The 26,189-nt window shown below is 42.9% G+C and overlaps 1 protein-coding gene across 1 annotated transcript in view; it reads left to right on the top strand.

Annotated features, from left to right (window-relative positions):
- Nucleotides 1–26,189, top strand: part of LOC103731132 (CUB and sushi domain-containing protein 1-like) — a gene marked incomplete at its 3' end in the record, with an annotated part of 1,440,296 nt that overhangs the window by 876,323 nt on the left and 537,784 nt on the right. The window contains exon 4 of the mRNA XM_017797230.1: nucleotides 9,554–9,748. Within this exon, the coding sequence (XP_017652719.1) occupies nucleotides 9,554–9,748 (195 nt within the window). The remainder of the gene's footprint in view (nucleotides 1–9,553; nucleotides 9,749–26,189) is intronic.

Consider the following 26,189-nt stretch of genomic DNA (forward strand, 5'->3'; position numbering starts at 1 on the left):
ATGGAAGTTACTCTGATGATTTGAGTGACAACTCTTTTTTTTTTTCATAATTTTTAACGTGCTCTTAATTCCCGTCCTTACAACCTTCAATACCTCACACAATGGTCCATACGTTGTTTTATAAACTCATTTAGTCCAACTGCATTCTAATAGCTCTTGTGACTTCAATTTTAAGTGTCACTTAGTTAGAATTGGGTGTGTGAAGCCTTGTTGATGTCTCACCCACCTAACCCTTCTCAGTACCATCACACCACTTACCCAAAGGCCCCTGAGGACATCCCCAAGGATAAATTGGGCTCATCTCTGTCTCTTCGCTGTTCTCTTCTTATTTCTTCCTTATGTTCTGGTATGTGTTGGGGAGGACATGAACGTCGTAGGCTGTTATGTTCCATGAATAAACTATACTTTTATCTTGATCACATGACCCTCCGTGCCTCTGTTAATGTTTTTTTCCCTTGGCTTTGTGTGTGTTAGTAATACAGCCTCTCAGCTCTCAGGTAATTGCGGACAGGAATCTTCTCCCATTGTTATACTTTTATCTTTTGTCTTTAAAGTGACTGTCAAGGGGCTGGAGAGGTGGCTCAGTGGTAAGAGCACTGACTGCTCTTGCAGAAGACCCAGGTTCGATTCCCAGCACCCTCATGATGACACACAACCGTCTGTATCTACAATTCCAGGGATCCAACACCCTCTTCTGATGCCCGAGGACATTGCACAACACGGGTGCACCTACCTACATGCAAGCAGCACACTCATACACATAAAATAAAAATAATAAAAGTTTTAAAAGTATGGCCTGTCAAAGCCAGGATATAAATAAAATAGTTTTAAGAGCGTGACTGTCTAAAGGGGGGTGATGCTGTTCTCCTGTCTAGTCTGACAGTCTCTGCATTTTAACTGATATATTACACCGTTTACATTTGAAGTGACAGTTGAGACAGTTTTGTGTAATTGCAGGAGTTTTATGGCTGTTCATTGTCTTTCTCTTTTCCTTTTACTTGTGTGAAGTGCTTGCGTACATTTTGTGATTGCCTTTTATTTCCTTGCTGGTTCATTAGCAGGGCTTCTTGCTGGTTGTGGAGGTTGCTTGGTTGTTACTTTAGGGTGTTGGTTACATCACACCCTCTGCTGTGATGCATTTGCTTTGTTTTGACACACTTCCCTTTGCTTTTTTTCTTCTCATTATGAATTGTATTTTCTTCTTTGTGTGTTTATAGGTTTTTATTGGAAATGTTGGAAATATTGGAAATATTGGGGAAAGTGTTGGGTATTTTTGTATCCTAAAAATAAGCTGAATCATATTATGGATGTGACAATGTTTTGGGGACAGTCTGAACCTTATAATGTGCAGATACTGTTTTCTAAGACAGGATGTAGGGTAAAACATAGTCCCTCGGGGTTTAACTCCTGGTGTGCTATTTTATTAGGGCTTTGCATTAACTTAAATCTAGATTAATTTTTGTGGTAATTCTGATAAGAAAAAGCAGAGTTACTCCTGGATCTAGTTTCATGGAGCAAAGACAGTATGTTCCTTTAATTTGAAGAGAGGTGAGTTCATGTCAGGATCAGCTTGTGAAGTCACAGCAGACAGGGACAGCTCTGCTGCACAGTTGAGGAGAGTGAGTGTTCTGCCATCCATGGTACTCAGCAGTGTGTTACTGTCATGGGACAGAAACAATTTAGGAAAGTTTTATCTCGGTTGACGATTCTAAGTCTTCTGCTCATCATTATCTGAGGCTGTTGCTTTGGACCTGTGGGGAGGCAGCATTTTGTAGCATGTGTGTGAGAAGCCTGTTCACCTCACGGAGGCTAAGACAAAAGAGGACGTGGGCCCAACATTCCCCGAATCAAGACTTAGTCCATTCACCTAACTCCCAACCACAAACCCCCTCAAGGTTATACCGCCTCCCAATAATCCCATGGGATGTTGACCAGCACTTTAATCTATGGGCTTATGAGGAGCATTTCAAGTCCAAGTAGAGAAAGTCTCTTTACGTCATTTTAGAGAGTAAAATTAATTTTACAGCAGGTGTTTTTGAGTTCTTGCTTTTCAGAAGCTTAGAAAATATTCTAATAATGACTCAAAACTCTTGAAAACCTAGATTTCAGATTCATTCCACCTGATCCACCTGCGGCATTCAAAGTCCCTTCTGGCTGACCTGTCCTGCATTCTTTGTGTGGCCCCCTGTGTGCTGTTAGGCAAGTTTACCTGGCAAGCTGGTTACAAATTTGTAAACAGCTGTGCAGCCGCTTGGGGCTCATTTCCACGTGACAAACCACGGCAGCCCATCAAGAAGAAGCAGCTGAGGTTGCCGCAGACCCTGTGACGTGGCTGCGGTGGCTGCTGCTCCGGCCACCCACAAGAGAGGGATTCCAGAAAGGCTCTTGCAGACGCACTCTGGATCCATCAGATAAAAGACTCCCAGTGCTGGATACTGCTGAGTGACCACCAACTTTATAGATCCTCTCTGTGTCACCATCTTCTTGATAAACTACTCAAAATAACGATATTTTGTATCCATATATACACAGAAATAGGCATATATCTCGCAAAACTCCATCCAGCACATACCATGTTATCAGCATTATTAATTATTTTTCAACAAATAAATGAATTGGAGTTGATATTGCAAAATAAAGATACAGACTAGCTTTACTTTCCTAGTAGTTTTAATATCTGCGTTCCAATTTAAGGAACACCCTGTTCTGATATTTTCATTTCTCCCAATTTCATTTCGTTTTAGAAATTTGAATGCATTAGGACTTATGTAGACTTAAAATCATATTATTTTTTACAGGCTTCACAGTGTTTAAAATTAAGAATTTAAAGTTAATAACATATAAATCAATGTATGTCAAGCACTCTGCCATCAGCTCATTGAAATTCTTGAAGTTATGGCTAGGCCTTAGTTTTGATTCAAGACCTGGAATAGATTTGGAACATTGTCTGACATCACGCCTCAGCTCTCTGGAGCAGAAATAGGAGTCTGTCTGACGTGCTGTGGCGTCTGTGGCACACCATGCTGTGATTTATCATAGACACAGGCCACAAGACTTCCCACACTCACGGCTTGTCTTCTCATTAGGGCTTGGCCAAACCTGGCTCTTCTGCTTGGACATTCTCACTCGCTGCTCAGTTCTCCCCTGGTTCCTGGGTCTTTTCAAGGGCCTGTTACTTGGTTGTTGCCTCCTTCAGTGCCTACCCACCCTGAAGAGAGACTCTTCGGTGGAGTGCGCTGAGTAACCCTTCCCTCAGGAAACTCAGTGCTGGTAACCAGGCTCCATCCCTTAGCATTTCTTCCCTGGGCTGGCCATGGTTCACCCGTAAAAAATGTCAGTCCTCCTTGGGGATGGAGAGGTGGCTCAGTGGTTAAGAGCACTGGCTACTCTTGCAGAGAACCTGGGTTTGATTCCAGCACCCACATGGTGGCTAATAACTGCAATTCCAGTTACAGGGAATTCGATGCCCTTTTCTGACCTCCGCGGGCATTGCATGACACAGGTGCACCTACATGCAGGCATTACACTCAAACACATAAAATAAAAATAATAAATAAAATACTTTTAAAATGACAGTTCTCAAGTTATAGAAACATGATTTTTAGTTTTCCTAAGGATTTTTGTAGCCAAAATTCCTTCTGAGAGGGATGCCAACAACATCCACCCCTCCTCCCTTGGTCCCAATGACAAACCTGGGTGCAGTTTCACCAAACTGCAGTTTGGGAAAGCAGTGTGTTTACTGGGCTTACTTATGGAGCAATATATGAGGGTTTATTTACAGGAGTGTCAGTGATTCCCCCAAAGCCCACGCTGGACAGTCTTCATCCAAACATGGATGGCGCTTCCCCATAACTACACAAAATGTTGAGAAAGACTCCCCTAGGCTTCCTTGGCCTATGTACCTTTAGCCCCACACCCCCAGACCAAGGGAAACTTAAGGCTGACTGGTTGTTTAGGAGGGTCTGACTCTCCCCGCCCTTCTTACCTTACAGTATGTAACTGTTGTGATGGTCCTAGGCAAGCAGGAGTGACCAGGTTTGAGAAGATAGCACCTTCCCACAGTCTGTCTGTTGGAATACAGTCTATGCAGCCATTGTAAAAAGAGATTCTGCTTAGCCTTTCCAAAGGGTCATGGAAGAGTGGCTAGGAATTGTCCCCTGCAAACCACCCACTGGCCTATACTCCACGTTGATTAGATCTGCAGTGCTCTCTGTCATGTGTACTTGAAAAAGAAATTCTCCCTTAAGCTGAAAGGCACAGTGTAAAGAAACCGCTGGCTCAGCCCCCCAGGGACCGAGTTTCCAAATGAGTGGGTCTAATAAAACCACATTCCTTGCTCTTGGGCTGCTGAAAATACCGCCCTTCTTGAAGGGTCCCCAACTCTTCTCGCTATCCTTGTGTCCCATTCTTAATGAACATTAATGCTGTGTTTTAGCGTAAGATCATGTTTTCACTTTTCTTTTGGGCAAGAATTTAATATGACATCCATTTAATCACATAAATAGTGGGTTAAAGGTTTGATATGATAGTCAATTAAGTCACTGAAATGTGACCATATGTACTTGCCAAATCAGGAGTGTTACGGAAGGAATTTCTGCAGCATAATCAGAATGACAGCCCATGTTTCCAGCCCTGGGTGTTAACTTGGCTTCCTGTGGTCTGATGGAACATTGCCCTGGGATTCAGCATTGTGCCCAGAGCTCCTTTCAAGAAATCCTTTCACATTGCCAAATGCCTGCCCTGTGCTAAATTCTCATCCAATAAGTAAGAATTCCTTTTTCAGAGCCTCTATGGGAAAGGGGTTGCATTACTCAAAGAAGGATTAATGAGAATTAAATACAGAGTTCAAGCCAATTCACAGAGAGTTTACTAAATACTTAATGTGCACTCACTCCTGCGGGAGATACAGAAGGACATTTACCAACTTCAGGGAAACTGGTTAAAAGAATGGTTTAAACAAACTAGCAGAAAGCACACGGGTTGGATTTGCTTAGCTTTAAATCTCTACGTCAGCAATTTTTGTGCATCAGAGCTTTAAATATTTGCACAGGCCAGTCCTCAGTAATCTATTTTTTTCACATTCTATAAGCTTGTAACTTTTATGAAATTGCCGATGATTTAAAAATATTACTGTTTGCATTTTCATTGCAACTGGAAAGAACCTTCTAACAGAACTTCAAGTATATCTGTTTGGTTGTTGATGTGCCTTATACTGAAATTTGAATAATAAAGCAAAGTAAAAATGGTTCAAAGTAATTATTCTCAAACCCTAAACCCTAAGTCATAACTTAGTGTCACTTAAGTTTAAAGATACAGCAGATAGTGATTAAACCAGAGACCTACAACCAGCTGGTCAATGTGCAGAGAGTAAGAGACAGCTGAGTGTCCATTGCTCAGTAGGACACCTGGATCAAACTCTGCTCTCCAAGGCTCAGGAAGCACTGTGGCAGAGTGGAGAGACTGTAGAGCTGGGGGTGTTGTGTGTCCATAAGGAAACAGTTTTCCAGACAGCTGGGAAGTTAGTCCCAGGAACTGACAGCAATGGTAACAGCATGTCCAATTAACAGGCAGGTTCAAGCCATACAAAATCCCAGCATAGACCTGGGGAAGTGAGCAAGAATCCCAAACCTAGCCCAGGAACTATCATTTACTGATAGCTGATGGAAGAGAGAGGGTTGATTTTCTTTAAGGGTATGAAGCTGGGTAGGTGGGACAATATTTGGAGATATATTTCCATTGATAATTCTTGTCTTTGGGGAAAAATTGTACACATTTTCTGGGTAAATATATATATGTAAAACAGCGTACATGAAATTAGGCAGGGGACATTAAGGGAGTATTCGCAGGAGAGCAGGTCAAAATATAGTGTATGAAAGTTGCAAAAATTCAATAAAAATGAAAAAATATATAAAAGAATTTAAAGGTGATTTTTAATCACTAAATTATTTTGCTTTAAAATTCTTGAATTCGTTTTAAGGCTCTGATGCCTAGATATGTTTTCCATGAAACACGGATGATTTGTCTCAAAGTTGCACATGTCAAATTGATTCAGCATTTCTGATGTGACATCCTATCCAATTAGTTTTTTTACAAACATTTTTGTGTGGTTTTACAAAGCCTATGAGATGCGTAAACCTTAGTTATGACGCACACTTACACCACTAATTCTATTAATCACTTATCTGAGGGAAAGTGCACTTAGTGAGTCTGATTAGGGCCCACCATTATTCTAGACACTGCATAGACTGAAAGATGGAAAGTTCAGTCCTGGAATCAAGCAACTGTCACCTGCCAGAAAGGCCTCCTGCTGTGCGAAATTCATTCTCCTAACAGGGTCGGTGGGAAGAGAGAGTCACACACTATATATCTGGCTCAGTCTTCATACCTTGCCTTGAAAGTAAACAACAATGAATCAATCGTTCTGACTGAATAAACAGCCTGGAAGAGTTACAGAGGAGACCTGAGGGCCACTGTCCTCTCCCATGTCCTTTGAAGTGGTGTCTCACCCCACCAAGCCTGTGCTTGATATGTGGTTTTTGAATTCTGTAGAAATTAATCGTTAAGATGTTAGGGTGAAGGCATCCTCCATAGAACAGAAAGAGCAGTACTGAAGGGTTTGTGGAGCGGGATCGGGCACCTCCATCTCCCTGCAGAGCAAGCAAGCTGTGCGAGGCTCTAGAAACAGTGGTGTTGATTTGGGAGGGGAGGTACACCTGCTCAGAAAGGCTGTTTCCCCATGTGAGAGCGACAGGAGATTTGAAGCGAACCCTTCTCTCTCGGACTAGGCAGAGCGATCCAGTCATACCTTCTGACAGTGTGTGCGGCGTCTCTGTGCTCACCTGCTACACAGCCTTTTCTCTGTCAGTATTGAATGCAAGAAATCATTTCTCTTTCCTAGTTTAGTATTTCGTAGGTCCCTATCGGCCATTCGTGACACAGATGTTACAGACATTTATCTTCAGAGCCCACTTCAAGAGATGTGTGTATTCATTAATACGTCTCCCTTGAAAGTATACATCAGTGCGTTTCAGCTCTCCTGAGACAAGGATTGCACAGCACACTGTTAACATTGCTTTTCTTCTGGCTTTGCTTCTGTGTAGATGTGTCAAAATTCCCCGAGGACCATGGAACATGAAACCTGTGCACATGTCCCAGCATCCTGACTTTATTGCAGAAGTGTGATCTCTCAACTTTTCTGTAAAACGCAGTCATGACACCTGAGTGTTATAAATTCATCTGAAAAGCTATTTTCAGTAGTAGAATCTGCAGATGCCAACCAAGTTGCATTCATCCCCACAGTCAGTCATTCCCTTTTACCCCTTAGGACAGTAATACATGTTCAATTACCCTCCGCAGGTCTGAAAAAATTGATATATTTCCATTGATAATTCTTGTCTTTGGGGAAAAATTGTACACATTTTCTGGGTAAATAAGTATGTGGATTCTAATAAGAAGAGCTATTATCAACTAATTAAACAGTAATTATCTTAAAGATAAATATGGAGGCTTCTACAAATAAGGATTTTATATACAGACTGAATTGGTGTTTCTGTGCCTGATTTAGGTCACTGTATTTACTGTCCTCATGGCTCAATGGTACTGAGAGATAGCTAACAGCTACACGGCATCCTTTAAATGGCCAAATGCTAATCTGGTCCGTGTACACACAGTTTCTTTTATTTTTTAAAAAAATTGTTATTTATTTGTGTGTGTCTTTGTGTGTGGGGGCGTGTATGTACATGCCACAGCACACATGTGGTTGTCAGAGGACAACTTGTGGAGTTCTACCTACATGTGGGATCTAGGGATTGAACTCGGATCCTCAGACTGATGTGGATTTACCTGCAGTGCCCTCTTGCCAGCCCTCAACCCACATGTCTTCCCTCGCTCCTTGGAGAGTGGACAGGCAGTTGGTCCTTGACTTGGCTGCTGTGAATAGTTCTGTTGTCAGGGAGGAAGCGCAGGTGTTTCGCCACTCACCGATGTCCCTTACTTCTGGCTGTGCCCAGAAATGGCTCTGCTGGATTATCTTCTGAATTTGGCATTTTGAGGAGCCTTGTGCTCCCCACAGTGGCTTCATTCATTGACATCCCACCAACAGTGGATGGGAGTCCCAAGTCCCCTGCGTCTGCGCTCACATTGGTTATTTTCTGTCTCGTCATACGAGCCCTTTGGATTTGGATATGGTGATACACATTGTGGTTTTGATCTACAGTTCCGCACTGGCTAAAGTTGCACGTTGTCGGCCTTGGTAATAGTAAAGGAGGCATCAAACCAGATTTTTCTTTCTGTAAAGGTCAACCATATTGACAGCAGACCTCACTGAACTCTTTCATTCAAGCTTATAAACATATTTTATACTTTTCTATATATTATTAAAAGTGCAATGCAGTAAATGTTGAATAGAGATTTTATTACCATGAAGGGAGTATAAACTACCTCTATATTTATATTTGTTTTCTGATCTCTGTGAGGCCTATTTTATAAGTTACGTCATGTCATAATAAATAAAAACACTTGTGAAAGTCACTACAAGTTTCTGCTTCCCCGTGTGACCTGGGAAAGTCATCCTAATTCCCCAGCTGAACAGTAAAGAGAATAGATACTATTGCTGTACATTATCTACACACATATCAAATGAACACAATGATTCATTAGTTTATATGTACGTTAGAGTCTTCAGTTACCAAGACAAATATTAGTGAGCTGTGGGCAGCATGCGGCAATGAACAGACCCAGGGCTGGGTTATAAGAATAGAACCATTTTTAAGTGGATGGATTAAGATGTTTACTTTATTCCTTACTGTCACTCTCATCCATGAAGCATGGATTAGACACCAATTAGAGCTATGTATCAGGCATGGTGCTGCTACTGAAGTCTGAGGATAAATATACACTTGATATACTTTATTGATGTGTGTCAGACATCATATGCATCCTGAGATCTAGGGATAAACGTGCCCCGGATACAGCTTAGTAATATAGTGTGTCAGGTGTTGTACTGATGCTGAGGTCTGAGGGCAAACATGGATTGAATACTGATTGTAATGTTTGTTGGGTGTGGTAATGGTACTGATGATGCTGAGGTCTGAGGTTAAATGAGTTGAATACTGATTAGTGAGCCATATATATCAAGAATGGTACTGATTCTGAGGTCTAAGGTAAATGTCACAAAGCAAGCATCCTTGCCCACTGCTGACATCATGTTCTCAGCTCTTTGACTCCTAATTTCACACCTCATGGTATAAAAACATGAAATCACATCATTACCCAGATAATCTAGACATCTTTTAGGAGACATGATCTAAACAGAACTGGATTTTTCTCCTATAACAAATATGTTTATTTACATTTCTAAAATGTAATTATAAAAATGTGTCAGTGCAGATGTTCTAAACCCTGAACACATATTCTGTTTAGTATATAGGCACAGTCTGTTTTTTTTTTATAACAGATTTGCTAATTTCAATGGTTCAGAAGTGATACTTAATCTGTGATTTAAATGGATCTCAGCAGAACATTTTTAATTAATTACATTTTTTCCTTCCAACAGTTTTACCTAGTCACACATGTGGGAACCCTGGAGAAATACTGAAAGGCATCCTCCACGGATCAAGATTCAACATAGGAGACAAGATTCGCTATAGCTGTCTCTCTGGCTACATGTTGGAAGGTCACGCCATTCTGACATGCATCGTCAGCCCTGGGAACGGCGCGTCCTGGGATTTCCCAGCTCCTTTCTGCAGAGGTATGTTCAGCAGGCGTGCACCAGGAGGGGAAGTCTGTGCTGAGGTGTGGCTGTGGGGCTAAAAGAAATGGCTTAGCAGTTACGTGACAGGAAGCAGAGTTGGACTAGGTGTCCAAGCCGACCTACTTTGCTTTAAAAAGTAAGATACAGTATGTAAGAAACAATGATAAGACCCCATTGCGCTAACAAGGGACTTTTTATGTATTGTTTTTATTTTGTGTGTATGAGTGTATTGTGTGCATGTGTGTGAGTGTACCTATGTCATGCAATGCCTGAGGAGGTCAGAAGAAGGCATCGGATCCCCTGGAACTGGAGTTACAGATGGCTGCTAGCTGCCCTGTGGATACAGGAAGCAAACCCAGGTCTTCTGGAGGAGCCATCAGTGCTCTTAACCACAGAGCCACCTCTCCAGCCCCAAGTGTCATTTTTAAATCAAAGAATCACCCAACTTTCATGACCTTTTCCAAGCTGTATGCATTTCTATGTATGGACCAACTTTTGTCACCATGTTCTAATAGTTTAGAAATCAGAATTCTTCTAATTCCTCCATTTCCTCCATCTCTCATTTTCTCTGTAGTAACTCAGGGTTGCCTGGATCTCCCAGCGGTGCTGTGGATCCTCCCAGAGGCTAGACTTGCAGGGGGCCTGTGCCTAGCATGCCTGTCGTTACTCCCATGGCCCTTTATTTATTGCTCCTGCACTGACAGAGTTTCAAGGTAGCTGGACAAATATCATCTTCTAGGACACTGCCTACACTCTAGCTTTTGGAATCAGGTGATCCCGACAGGAAACTATTTCTAGTGCTCTTTATGAGGCCATGAGAGCTGACTTCTTTTCCCAGACCCAGTAATATTTAGCATCTTGATGAGGTTATTTTACTTTTTGGTAGCTTTAAGGAAACATATATCAAATATTGGGTTTTATGTTCCCAAGAAAGATTCATCTTGGTGGTTGAGAAATAAAAACCAGGCTAATATTTATTGGAGTTTAAATTAAATATCAGAAACCGTGCTAAGCAGCCATCTGGATTTAATTCCATACCTACCCACTGACATAACTACTGACACTCAACAGATAAATAGAACTTTGCTAGGTGTGCCTGTGCATACCTGTCCTTCCAGCACATGGGAAGTAGAGACACGATTGTCAGATGCTCAAGGTTATCATCTGCCCCATAGCAGTGTGAGGCCACGTTGGACCATAGGAGACACTATATCAAAATATAACAATAAAACAAAGAATTTAATTTACAAAGCTTACTTGGAAATACCGTGTGATGAGCTAAAACTTAGACCCAAGCTGAGTTTTAATCCTGGCTCCTCCAACTCAGTGGCTAGTATAGACCATTTCATCACCATACTCCTATTTTAATCTAGTTAATGGATATTTTCCCATCAAATGTTGACATTTATGAGCTCAGCGATACTAATGAGTTTTAGAATGGCAGAATCCTCACACCTTAGCAAGCAAGATTGAGATGGCCATTTACTCAATTACTGCAGCCCAGGACTGCGTTAGCATTGACATCCAACTGTCCTGATACCTATGTCACAGCCTCTCCACCCAAGGCTCAGGGATCATTGTGGAAGAGGGTCAAATCAACGGTCAGGCTCGGTGGTAGGAGGTGACTGTGAGGAAAGTGTCTGGACACAGCAGGCAGTCGCACAGGTGAACCCACAGTGCTTGTGACAAGTCATATTACAGCCCCAGCCATGCAGAGCCCAGTGTGCATGGGGGAAGGCAGCAAGAACCTCCAGCCCTTGCTGAGGATCTGTTGGCAACTGATAGCTGTCAGGAGAGGGAGAGTCAGTTTTCCTCAATGATAACATGCCTAGTGGATCGGGCTCCAGGATGTGGATCCATACCAAAGGGTATTTGAGGAAGAGAAATTAGAATTTATAGGCATTTAAAAAGGAAAACTAATAATAGACAACATGAAGTCTGGGGGACGGAACTAGTAAAATGGGGGAGGAGAGGGGAGTGGTTCTGAATATGAACAAAACACAAAGCTGAGGGCCAGGCACCAGCACTCTGGAGACAGAGGCAGGCAGATCTCTGTGTAATAGATGTTGGCCTGATCTACGTAGTGAGTTCTAGGCCACCTGGGGACACAGGGAGATCCTGGATCAAAAACAAAACAAAATGAAAAAAAAGTGCACTGTGGGACTGATATCCACACCCTTTTCTGACCTCCTAGGGCACTGCACGACACAGGTGCACTTACATACATGTAGGTAATGTACTCATACACATAAAAACATTAAAATAATAAATAAAAATTACTTTGAAATTCTCAAAGAATCAATAAAAATATTTGTAAATGGGGCTGGAGAAATGGCTCAGTGGTTAAGAGCACCGACTGCTCTTGCAGAGGACCCAGGTTCAATTCCCAGTACCCTCATGGTGCCTAACAAGTGTATAACTCCAGTTTCAGGGGCTCCGACAGCCTCTTCTGACCTCCTCGGGCACTGCACGACACGGGTGCACTTACATACATGGAGGCAATACACTCATACACATAAAAATAAATAAAATATTTGTAAATGATCACAAGTGTGCAACACTTCATAGGGTTAGAATCTGAGGCCCAGGTTCCAGGGGAGAAGGCCCGGATTGGGATATAGCATTTTTAGAGTTATTTCTCCCTTCGAGAAATTGTTCCCCTTTTATACCTTTTTTATTTAGTCATATTACCCCGGCAGGCTTTTTGTAAAAGATTAATTATTTAAAAACTTCATAGTGTATTTTGATTATATTTCCCATTACCCCAGCCTCTACCAGATTCCCTCCTCTGTTCCCACCCAACTTCCTGTTCATTTCTTTGTTTTGTTTTGTTTTTTTTATTCAGTCTGATTTGTGTTGAGTATGGACCCTGCTCTGGAGCATGGTGGACTGATCAGTGGTCACATCCCTCCTTGAAGGGTCTTTCCCAATACTGCAGCTGCATACTTTATAAAATCAAACCTGGTCCCATAGTCTTTCATTGTTCTGCTGTCCGACCCAGTTTTATTAAGTACCAATTATGACAAGGCACTGTTGTCATGATAAACATGTTCTTTTATAATATAGGTTAATAAATTTATACCAATATTTTGACCCACTCTAGTTCATGGCCTGATAAGAATTCAAAGGTTATTAAATGAAATAATTAGAGAGGCAAGAAGCTTCTTATTGATTGAGATAACTCAATAATAACAAAAAGTCAATGATCGAATTCTGATAAATGTGCAGGGCAGCCTCTCCAGGAGAGACATAAAGGAATCTCAGCAGTGTGGGATGAGCTGATTTTAGAAGTGAAATGAGTGTATTATTTTTTGTTTCCCAAAAGCTCTGGTGGTTTAGTTCCTGGAATTGCCTGAGGGCTTTTCCTGGCAGCCTTTCTACCAGTAACACCATGGTGTCCACTGACAGTGACTTCTGGCAGTGTTGTAAAAATTTACTCTTCCTTTCCACCAGGAGTGTTTAACCGGAATGGTAACACCTAAGTGTATGAACCACATAGAGCCACAGGATACTTTCACAGCAACACGGTGTAGTCAACGGTTGGGTCAACACATGATAAAGTGAGAGATCCAGCCAGCTGTACTTATAATGGTCTCTTCCTACTTCTTGCGAAACTTGTTGAACATAACTATCATTTGCATGTGGTTTGGAATCACTAACACAAACAGCTTTACCCAGAAAAGCAGCATGCCACTAACATACCCCCGTGCTCTGCCATGGGCGCAGTGGCCTGTACTCGCTGCTCATTTCCTGACCTTGCTGTTCACACATTTCCCTTTCGCTTCATCCATTTTAAACTTTGACTTTTACTGCCTTGCTAGTAATTTAACGTGCCTCATTCATTTCCCATGTCTTATCTCAGCTGTGATGATTTTGACCACAGCTTGCTGTCCTTTCACATGTGACAAGCACTTGAGATTCTAGGTGCTTGTACCTTTAAGGCAGGTGCTACCTCCTGCCTACCAACTTCCTCTGCTCCTGCTTGTCTTCCTACCCTCTCCCATTCTCCCAGCTGGAATCAGTGGTGATCCTTGCTGTCCAGTTCTCACTTCCCCAAACCCACCTTCTCCTCCACCCCACTACACAGCCTTCTGAAGCTGCATCTTTTCTTCTCTATTTTTATCTCTTTGAAAATTATTATTTTAATTGCACATATATGTAAATGCACATACATGCAGTATGGTGTTTCCAGATATGTATGTACTATTTACCACAGATTGGAGCCCTTGATAGTCACATCTCTTTATTATTACTTTATCTGAGCAGTCTCTGAGTCCTTTTCACGCAGACACTCATAGAACATAAAACATGTTATCGTGAATGACAGACCCCTGACCACAATCCTGAAGAATGCTACAAGACGGCCTTTGACTGTGTTCTGACACCCATTGTCAAAACTCCCTCTTGTGCACATCTCTTTCTGTACCCCTAACAGTCAACATTTGACACTCCAATCGAATTCCTAAAAATATGCTCATATGAGAGACTGTGTAATGCATGTGTCTTTTTGCATTTAGCTTTTTCCATTTAACTCGATATCCCGACGTTCCTGCCAATCCCTTCAAAGGACAGTGTTCCACTCTGTGGTATAGTTGACTAATACTCCACTTAATCGTCATTTGCCATATTTTCCTTTGTCATCCACCCAACAGTGGCCACCGTAGTTGATGCCTCAGGTCATCTGATGTGTGTGAATGGTGTTAAAGCAAGCATGATGTATTACTTTTGTGTTGCTGTGATAAAACCCCATGACCAAGGAAACTTATAGAAGGAAGAATTTATTTGATCTTATTGATCCAGAGGAATTAGAGTCTGTCATGACAGAGAGATATGGTGACAGGAAGTGGCTGGAGCAGGAGCAGAAGCTAAGCTCTCACATCTTCATGCAGGCACAGGAAGAAGAGAACAGTTGGAGGTCTGGAAAGGCTTAAGAACTCTCTAAGCCCACTGCCAGTGATGTGCTTCCTCCAGCAAGGCCACAACTTCTAAGACCTCCCCAAACAGCACCACCAACTAGGGACAAAAATGTCCAAATACTTGGAGCCTATGGGGGACACTCTCATTCAAAACACCACAACCATTAATAGCAACAACCATTTCTATGTTAGACTGTCTTGAAATTTCCTCCACCAAAGAATTTAGTCCATTAATTTTCAACTTAGCTTTAGGCAAGCATTTAGGCCGTGGGCCAACTCCAGCCAGACTCTTTGCCAAAATGTCCCAGTTGCTGCTTAAATCCTTATTTTCCTCTGGAACTATATTCTTCTCAGAACTACTTTCTTCCAGGCTCCTACTAGAATGGCCCATTAAGCTTTGCTTACAGTGAGCAACCACTTTTCTAGCCCAAATTTCCAGTCTTCCACATTCCTCTGAAAACCCACACAGTCAGGTCCTTAACAGACAACAGCCCACACTCTGGTACCAACTTTTGTGTTAGTTACTTTTCTGTTTCTGTGATAAAACACAGTGACCAAGAGAAGTTATAAAATGGAGAGTTTATTCGAGCTTCCAGTTCCAGAGGCGTCAGAGTCCGTCATGACTAGAAGGCATGGTGGTATGGCCGGGGCAGGAGCAGAAAACTAAGCACTTACATCTTCAACCAGGCACAGGAAGCAGAGTGTGCCTGGAAATCCAGCAAGGCTTAAGAACTCTCTAAGCCCACCCCCAGTGATATCCTTCCTCCGGCAAGGCCACACCTTCTAAGACCTTCCAAAACAGTGTCATCAACTAGGGACAAAATGTCCAAATCTGTGGAGCCCATGGAGAAATTCTCATTCAAACCACCACATGTGACCAAGAAAGCATTTCTTTATGGAATGGTTTGATTTCCCTGGGATATACAATCAGTAATGGGGCTGCTGAGTGCTATAGGTGTTGCTATTTTTAAGAGGAAACTTAATGCTCTCTATAATGAATTTATTACTTTGCCCTCTGATCAATAATTTACCATTTATAAGAATGCCCGTTCCTCAAGTAAACAGGAAGAAGGAACTTGAAAGAGGACGACAGCAGGAGACAGGATGTCATGCAGGAAACGGGGGAAGGAGTGGTGCGGTAACTGGGAAGTAGTGTGACAAACCAAAGAGAAATACAGTATTTAATAAACCCACTGAAAAACACACATATAATATAAGTGTGAACGTATGTGTATGACTGAAGGCTGAATGACAGAAATCACAGTGTCAGGCAAGGGAAACCTCCCTTCAAGCTGTTGGTCAGGGCAGTTCAAGGAACTCCCCAAATAACACTGGGTATTGCCACAGCCCTTTATTGCCTTCCAGAGTGTGAAAGTGAGACCCTATTGCCGAAGACAGGGCACACTTCAGACACGGGACTTGCAGCAATGGAGTTGGAACAGATCTGGAATTCTCCATGAAGATTAGGTCTCATAGTATCAGAAGGCATTATGCATCTGACAAGGGAGAAAGGAATCAATGACCCTAGAGCAGCCGTAAAGCCTATGAACCACAAAAATGACTGTCCCAGCATTGACTATTGTGGCTATTGGTGCAGTGGTGGCACTCTTTTCTTTGGGGTAATCAACAGCTGTCCAATTGGACTCATGGACCACTCAATAGGAGGGAACTCAGGCATGGTACTGTAAGCATGGTCAAGTACACATAGCTAGAAATAGCACAGACTAAGAGAAAAACTCCTGTAACTTACCTAGACCAATGGAATTTCTTACTATATTCTTGTGTGTGTGTGTGTGTGTGTGTGTGAGAGAGAGAGAGAGAGAGAGAGAGAGGAGAGGTGAGAGAGAGGAAAAGTGTGTGTGTGTATGTGTGTGTGTATGTGTGTGTGTGTGTGTGTGCGTGTGTGTGTATTTAGTGGCTGGCCTTGAAATCATAAGAGATTCACCTGCCTCTGCCTCCCGAGTGCTGGGATTAATGGCATGTGCCACCACACCTGGCTATTTCTTACTATATTCTAAATATGTGTCTATATTTGCAGATGAGTATACCTTTCACCAATCACCAAAGGTTCTTTTTACAACAGATGGAGACTATTGCACATATCAAATGTAGAGAATAAGTAACTGTGAGGTTTCCGACCCTAAATGACACATCTACAATGCAAACTCCACATGTTCCTGAGGCTCAGGAACATCATACGAAAGGCAGTGAACAGAATGTAAGAGCCAGAGGGATAAGACACATGCTGCCAGTTAAGTAATTCCATCGGTAAACTGCAACAATGAAATCCCCACAGTATGAGAGTCTAATGAGATCTGCATATGGCGGCAAAACCACTTGACATGGCGTGGTGGAGGGGGATGTCAAAGGTCCCACAAGATGAAGAGCTGCAGGCAACTAATGGATCCTGTGGGAGGGTGAGTGACTTTTCTCCAGGTACTAAATCCCTAAGAGTTTATGTACTGCCCAGCGGGCAGCCAAAACTACAGGTACACATAAGCACTACTAAATGGACTCACTGCAGTGTGTGTATATAATCACTGCATCCTCACCAGTTATTGATTTTTATTTATGCATTTACTCATTTATTGACACAATCTTTCCAGTGACGGTTGTTCTAAGTCAGGTGAGGTGATACTTCCTGTAGTTTTGACTGGCATTTCTCTGGTGACTTTTCCTTGGCAGGTGTCAGCTGATATATTTTGTAAGAAATGTCTATTTAAATTGTTTGCTCAGTTTGAACTATATCTTTATTATTGTGATTGTTACTGTTACTTTCTTTTTTAATGTTTTAGTGATTTATTTTTTACACGTATGAGTGTATTGCCTGCATGTGTGTAAGTGGATCCCCTGGAACTGGAGTTACAGACCATTGTCAGCCACCATGTGGGTGCTGGGAATCAAACCTGGATCCTCTGTAAGAGCAGCCGGCACTCTTAACCACTGAGCCATCTCTCCAGCCCCACTGCTACCTTCTTTACTTGAGCTCTGCATGTATTCTTGCATTCTGAATGCTTTTCCCCTGCCATGCAGACAGTGTGTGGTCTCCTCTCCACAGTCTTCAAACTGCCTCCTCACTGCACTGCTCTTTATGCTGTGCAGAAGCATCTTAGTTTGATACAACCCATCTGTTGATTTCTATTAGTGTTGCCTGTGATCGATGATCTTATCTAAAGAGAACTGACAATCAACCCTCTGTAAAACAAGGATCCAAAAAGCATGGTCATCCTATCCAAAGGCTCCAGAGCCACATCAGCCAATGGTTTGAATCTTAGCCCTGAGTGGAAGGCTTGAGGATTCTGGGATCCAGGGGGCGGCACTGGTACTCTATAGGTGAAGACAGCACATACATGAGTCATAGAACATGGAGAAATCAATCTGTTACTGATCTGGAAGCTTCACCCTACTGGATAGCATACACAGTGTTATTTATGGTCATTTGTCTTTTATTTTGCTTGGAACCATGACTTATAGATTGCCTGGAAAGAATAGACTCCAGATCGTTAGTGGAAGCTCTACTCACTGAAAACTCTATCCTGGCTGTTGTTTGTCTAAACACATATATTTAAGATAAATATTCACCCAAATGTTCCCAAACACATTGTCATTGTTACTGACAGTTTTAGGCAATATAAAATGGAGCAGATGTTTTGGTATTTGTTAGAGCTGACTTATTCTATTCATTTAAGGGCAGTATGTACTCTCGGAAGAATGAAGGATCATCTGTAAGCAAAGCACCACTAAATAATGACCAGAAATGGTACAGCGTGCCTTAATGAAACCAGGTATATGATGCATGCCCAGCCTTGGCTTGCAGCAGTTTAATGTGGAAGATTCCTTTAATTGATAAACTTGTACCACGTGACTGCAAATAACGTATGTCACTTGGAAGTATGAAATGTCAGTCAAGGCATCTAACTGCAGGTGTTGAAGGGCAAGAACAGCTGAGGAACTGGAGCTGGAGAGGAGCTTGTCAGAAAGCCGTGCTTTGTGGAGCCTGTGAATTCTGGGATGTTTTAAACCCAGCTGTGCTTTATTAGTTAGGTTGCAGAAGTCACACTGTAAAATGCATCATCAGTGATCTGTTGTGTCAGAAGCGAGCACTGCAGAGGAAGATTGAACAGGACACTCTTCCTATCAGAAGCAGAGCTTTAAATTAAGCTTATGTGGTTTTAGATAATTTAATTTTATTCACTCCTTTTCCATCATTGCCAATATATTCTAATGTAATTTCTGCTGAAACTGTAAAAAAGGAGTATGTGCAATCCCCTTCAATATTGAATTACAGTGGACCTCGTTTCCATGGTTTGAATGTTGGCTCTGCCGCAGGTCCTAAGCATGAGATTCATGTCACCTCATTAAATGCTGTCCTATGGAACTCGGAAGATGGCCCACTCAGGAGCATGCTTGCCTTAAAAATATGAGACCTGAATTTGGTCCCTAGAACCCACATTAAAAAGCCAGGCATGTTGGCATGGCCCTGCCCTCTCAGGGCTGGGAGGTGGAGGCAGGCAGATCCCAGGGACTAACTCTCCACCCTGGCACATTGAGGTTCCAGGCTTGGGAGAAAATTGTTTCTAAAGACAGCTTGGGCGGCACAGGAGGAGAGATACCTCACATTGATGTCCAACTTCTACATCCAGGTACACACATGTGCAAACACATATGGACCTACTCATGCACATATGCACACAAAATACAGTCTTGCAACGTGTTTAGGAGGTAGGTGATAGTCGTAAATGCTGCTTCTGGTTTTCAATTTTTGGATTTAATTAGGACATTTTTCAATTAATTTATTCTAGGGTTGTGTTGGATTTCAGGCCGTGGAGCATGACTTGTCTTGATGCCAAAATAAATAGATGCCAAAATAGATTCCATGCATCCTGACAGGCAGTGCGTTTAACCGCTAGGACTTTGCCGGAAGAGTCCACATTGCCACGTGCTAGCTGGCACGTGGCGGAGAGTTTCCTTGCGAAGCCTCGGGTTCCAAGTCTGTTCCCAGCCCCGGGGGATGACGAGGCCCAGGACGCTCAGTGCCCCCTTTCCCGCCCTTTCCGTGTTAGAGTCCACATTGCCACGTGCTAGCTTAGGCACGTGGCGGAGAGTTTCCTTGCGAAGCCTCGGGTTCCAAGTCTGCTCCCAGCCCCAGGGGATGACGAGGCCCAGGACGCTCAGTGCCCCCTTTCCCGCCCTTTCCGTGGCGGTTGCACTGGCTGCACCTGCAGACTGCGCGATGCGCCCTGTGCGGACCTGGGAGCCGCGTCCTCTGCGGGCGGCCGGCCTTCCAGTGTGCTGTGCGCGGTCCTGTGTCTCTGCACGCTGACGACTGGTTATCCTTCTCCGCATAATTCAAACAATGAGCATTGACCGCATGTCCGGCTGCAAACGTTGCTGTAATTGGTGTTTCGTGCACCTGCTGTTCATTTGCTTCTTCCTTTTAACTGTGTCCCAGGACGGATTCTGAGGCTGCGTCTCAGCTTCCAGAGACGCAGAACACGTTTCTCGTGCCATAGCAGCTCCTCAAGTCCTCCACAGGCTTTTGTCTGTCCCTTGCTGAGCTCTGGGAGTGTTAAGAAGCCCCGGGTTGCTTCAGCTGACTCTGCCTCCCAGGGAGGCCGTGAAATCACTGCTGGGGTCAGCTCCTCTGGGGACAGTGGGCACGTTCGAGCTTCAGCCTGAGTCCAGATTGTACGGGATTGTATTCCATGCGATGGCAGGAACATCATGAGACAGGGTCCTGGGGCAGCACCGACGTGAAACCGTGGCGACAAGGTCAGATAGTGTTCGTGCTGAAGAACAGGCCCATTGCTGCTGCCGGTGGTATTAAGAAGCTACTGAAATTAAGAATTGCCCCGTCAGCATGTGCTCAGTTGGGGGATTTTCCAGGTTTTTACATTTATTTAAAATGTGTATGTGTGTGGATTTGTGCACATGAGTACAGGAACCCATAGAGGCCTGAGGCATCAGACCCGTGGAGCAGAAGTTACAGGTGGTTGTGAGCCACCTGTGTGGGTACCAGGAGCCAAACTTGTGTCATCTGGATGAGCAGTATACATTCTTCACCACTGAGCCATCTCTCCAACCCTCATCCAGATGTTTCTAACGGACATGAGCGTGAGCATGCATTTCATTCAGACCTGGATCTGAGGCGTCTGGAGATATCTGTGTCATGTATGGAGACAGTAGACCAGGAGGAATGCAGTGAGTGATTTAAACGGTCAGGAACTCCTCGATGGAATGAGAAGTGGACTCACGGAGAACTGCAGACAGGAAGTGACACAGTGTCGATTTGAGGGTACACGGGAGCCTTGGGTGTAGCCACTTTACACAGATCCTGGAATATGGAAATTGACATCGGAGAACAGGATGCTGCAGACGGCACCCGTGGAAAGTCATCATCACTGATGTCAAGGGAGATGCTGGCAATGAGACCACTAGCTGGGACTGGGAGGTTTGAAGACCAACTGTGAACTGAGAAGCCTAGATATTCAAATGATTACCCGGGTTAACACTGAAATCAACATTATGATTCAACTCTTGGTTACAGGAGTTAGAAAATAGAGCATTGAGCCAGAAGTTTAAATATTCCAGAAATACCAACGACACTTGTAGAACTTTCTGGACATTCAACAGAAGGCAGGTATGGATTCTGGTGACAAGATCCAAAGCTGGTGACCAAGGAAGGAAAGAAGGAAAGTGATCTGGAAATCATGGTGACATCCACAGAGGTCGGCATATCTCCCTGCGGGATGGAGGCATAGGGCCTGTGCAGCTCTCCAGTGGACTCCAATGGTACCATCCTCAGAAGATACCACATTCCACTCAGTGAGGAACAGCAGCCTGTCCTAGAGATCACTGAGATGTGGACTCTTCACTTATAATTCACTGGGCCTATGGGAGACTTACTAAAGAGTCTCCAGAGATTGGGAAGTGGCATTAGAGGGAGAGTAGAGGGAGATTTTTGAAGGGATGTGAGGGTAAAAGGATGGCATAAGATCCCAGGGCTTCTTGGCCTTACCTTTGTGACTAAGGGGCAAGTTGGGGGTGTGAGGGGGGGATGGTGATCTCTCAAGGGCACCAAGCATAAAAAGCATAAAGCAAGCAGTGATACTTTTTTTTTCAATCTTTTTGAGACAGGGTCTCTCTGTAGCCCCAGCTGGCCTAGAACTCACTATGTACACCAGTACAGCCTCAAAGTCACAGAGATTCTCCTGCCCCTACCTCTGGAGTGCTGGGATTAAAGGCATGCACCACCATGCCTGGCTGCAGAGATGCATTTTTAAGAGCAGGGTTTCTGAGGATGACACAGGGTGATCTGTACCTCTGGCCCATTCGTGTCAGGGTGGGAAGAGTCGATGCCATAGGAAGGGATCTCAAAAGCAGCACATTCTGGTTCAACACATAACTTTAAGAGCAATTTTAAAGTGACCACTCTGTCACAAACAGAAGAAACAGCCACAGTTTACACTGAGTTACTAGGATTTGCCTCACCTTTAACCAGCTTTTCATTTAATACTCACAACAAACAACAAAGGGACGTACACTAGACCCACTTCGTGGTCAATGAGAGCGAGGCAGAGAGGAAATGACTTCCCCAAACAGCCACTGAACGCAGAAGCAGAACTAGCCTTGATCCTAGACCAGCTGACTCAGGTTCTACAGAGCCATATGCAAAGTGTCCTCCAAAACTCCTCCCGTTCTGCAAAGTGAGCATCACATTGGAAATGTAGGGGCTTATTTCTTGCCCAGCTCATTTTCCTGTGACTTTCAGTAACTAAGAGACTGTACATGAAGTTGAAGATGCTTCCATTTATAAATTTAGTGCTGTAACTTTCGAATCCCCGGAAGTGATCTCACAGGTGTGCAGTTGATATGAGAGTTGCTCACAAAGTGGCCACATTAGTCTTTATTTTAATGACTTACTGTTGTTACAGATCTGAGACCTTTCAATTTTTCATGTCATGGCAAGAAGTTGGTTTCCTAGATCACCTTCTGTTCTCTGGTTTTGAACTGTGCATGTAAAACAGATTTGTAGTAGACTTATAACCACCTAAGCCGTATACTTTCAATTTGAGAATAAAATATAAGTTCAGACTTTCCAGAGAGAAATGCAAATTAGTGCCCTTTGCTTTGAGCTTACACCTAGAGCTGTCTCTCCACTTAGAGAAATTGTAGATTTAAGTATATCTCTTATTAAAAGTCTTATCATTTTCTTGAACTAATTCAGAAGCATTTAGACTTTGGCTAGCTGCTCAACCTTTTCTTCAAATGTAAGAGTTTATAAAAATTCAATATAGGAAATAGATTTAAAAAGTGAATGCCCTCATTGCAATCAAAATGAGACACGAGTGGGAGCCGTGTCCCACCACTTGGTACTCTGTACCATGCTGCCTCTCCCCTGTGGGAGTGTGAGAATGAAGGTTTCTGAAGAGCTGAGGGAAATAAGACTCACTCGTGTCCTTTAATTCATTTTTTGGGTTAAGGGTATGAGTGTTTTTCCTGCATGTATGTAAGTGCATGCATGTTGAATAAGTGCACTGTGTTGTGCAGTGCCCAAGAAGGCCAAAAGAACTGGATCTCCCGGAACTGGAGTTACCAATGGTTGTTAGCCGCCATATGGGTGCTGGAAACCGAACCTGGTCCTCTGCCAGAGCACCCAGTGCTTTTAACTGCTGAGCCATCTCTCCAGCTGTCCTTCATGCATTTAAAAAATATTTGTTGTATACTAAATTTCACAGTGAATTATCAGTCAGACTGTGTTTAAACTAATTTCATCTTTTTGTTGTATAAAATGTGTAAGTGAGAAAGCATGGGATGTAATTGAAAAACATTGACTAGGCACCAATATGTTTTTTACATTCCAAATAAAATTCCTGGAGATGCAACAATATAAATATAATTATTATTTTATTCAGAAAGTCTTGGTGAATTTTATTGTTCATCAGTGTTGATTAAATTAAAGGGGCATCTAATATATTACTATTTTAGAATATAATATATTTAGGTGACAACATATTAATCATTTAATTACTAACCAGAATTACGTAGTTTCTTTTAACACTCACCAGCCTCTTCGTGTGTTTCTGTTCTGATTTGTGGTTTCTAAGCTATCACCAAATGGCTCATTCTTGACTTGGGACCCTTTTTCTCGTGTCCGCTTTGACAGTTTCTCCTGAGATGTCCCATCTACTCTTGTCAGTGTGTGGAAAACAAAGATATTCTTGGACTTTTGGCTTAATTACTTCCTGAAAAGAAGCAAAACAGTTTATGAACCAAAATTTTACCATTATAAAATTTTCATCTTGACAATTATTTTGCCTAGACTATTACATTTCTAAGACTCCTGCGACAACTCATACCTTCTAACTTGTATTTGGAATCACTCATTTCTATGAGGAAATTTGCTTGTTCCCTACTTCTGCTCCTGCTTAGGGTACAGTCCAATGCTGCATATATCCCAGAGCTATAGTCTGTCATGTTGCCTATGCTCAAGGTGCGGCAGCATGGTCCAGGGTTTGCACAGGAATAGTGAAATAGTGAGAGAAAGGAATGGAGGAAGGAGGGAGGGAGGAAGGAAGGAAGGAGGAAGGAGGAAGGAGGAAGGAGGGAAGGAGGAAGGAAGGAAGGAGGAAGGAAGGAAGGAGGAAGAAGGAGGAAGGAAGGAGGAAGGAAGGAAGGAAGGAAGAAAGGAGGAGGGAGGAAGGAAGGAAGGAAGGAAGGAAGGAAGGAAGGAAGGAAGGAAGGAAGGAAGGAAGGGAATGAGGAAGGAAGGAAGAAGGAAGGAGGAAGGAAGGAAGGAGGAGGAGGAAGGAAGGAAGGAGGAAGGAAGGAAAGAAGGAAGGAGGAAGGAAGGAGGAAGGGAGGGAAGAAAGAGTATGAGAGGTCAGTCTGGTGTGTGTGTGTGTGTGTGTGTGTGTGTGTGTGTGTTTGTAGACACTGTGAGTCACCCAAAGTCCCATGGCTCTCTTTCTCCTAAATCTAGCTTTGCAATCCTGAGTTTTGGGACTCTTCTCTAGAACTTTCCAATAAAGCATGATTTTCCTTTCTCACTTATAGGCTATTATAAATGAAGTGTTTAGTGACAACGTATCAGCACGCTTGCCCACCACTGCTAGTGTTTTCTGTCAAAGATAGCCTGCCTCACCCCTGAGACACATTTCTACTTGAATCTGAAACTCATCATTTGCAGGAATTTAACTTTTTTTCTGTCACATATATTTCTCATCAAGATGCTAATTCCAAGGTTAGAGATGTGTGAGTAAGGAATATTCATCACAGAGCTCTGGTATCTGCACTGACTGATATGTCTTGCTAAAGATAAAAGATAATTTAGTTTCAAAATGTAATAGCTACTTCTTATTAAGTTCCTTTACTTCAATTTTATTTATTTTTTATGGAAAACAGGTATGTAATATATATCAAAATGAGATCATTTTTAAATTATATTGCGTTTTCTCTCTTCAGATTGCTTTACGTAAATAGATCATTGGAAAGCACATGACTATTGCCCCTGTTTGAACAAATATAATTAAGTCAAACATCTCTTAATCAATTGCTAGTCTTGACTCCAAGAGATCTCTGTCCTCACTAGACCTGACAAGAGCAAGTGTTGGAATGACCCTGTACGTGACAGGCAGCCCTGTCTGTGAGGACCCTGGGGGTGCCCCTAGAATTCTCATATGCCACAGTCGAGGCACGTTTGGGCAATTATTGACCAGAAGCTTGCATAATAGCAAGATTTCTAGAAAGCAGAGGACAGACATCCACAAAAAAGAAGTGTGTGGCCCCAGTGCTATTGCTGCCCGGGTGAACTCCCCCGTGCTTTTTCATTCTTAATTTACTTTTTAGGTGATACATTAAAAACATCCACACGTGCAGCTTGGCTCCAGGCGAAGCTGTGATTTGTTTTCCGCCCAGTCCCTGTCAGTTGTGAAGTGTTCGCTGTGACTAGCACCTGGTGGGACTCAGATGCAGGTGCATCTGCTGAAGCCCAGGCAGGGCGTGTGGACAGGAGCTGTCCCCGGTACTGGAGGGCGCTGCGTGCATTGCCCGGGATTTTACTCAACAGCGGAGAAGAAGATGTGGAAGACAGCCCCTAAGCATACTTAAGATGCGCTTTACAGGAGTGGCGGGCATGGTTTCATAAAATTTATAAAGTGCAAATTTCCCTCCGTGCTGGATAATGCAAGAATGCAAAGCATGATATATTCCATGACAATTAGCCTTGAGTTGCTGGTAATCTCATTTCATGCTTCATTTAATGGAAATGAAATATTGTGACATCTCCATTTACACAAGCAGATTGAAAAGGAATGGGCAGGAACTGTGGCTTTACCTGTCTTTTCTCTTTATGTCTTTATATATTTATCTGTGGATTTGAAAGAATTATCAGTTCTAAGTAGAATAAATACCCTAAGCACGTCACCTTTGTGTCACAAATTTCATTATTGATCTAGGGAATATTTTATAGTTAAAGTTTTTTATTAAATAATTTCTGGACAAAACTTTTGAAGTCCCTGCAA

The sequence above is a fragment of the Nannospalax galili genome, unplaced genomic scaffold (genome assembly GCF_000622305.1).
Source record: "Nannospalax galili isolate Female #2095 unplaced genomic scaffold, S.galili_v1.0 scaffold1234, whole genome shotgun sequence".
Taxonomy (NCBI): domain Eukaryota; kingdom Metazoa; phylum Chordata; class Mammalia; order Rodentia; family Spalacidae; genus Nannospalax; species Nannospalax galili.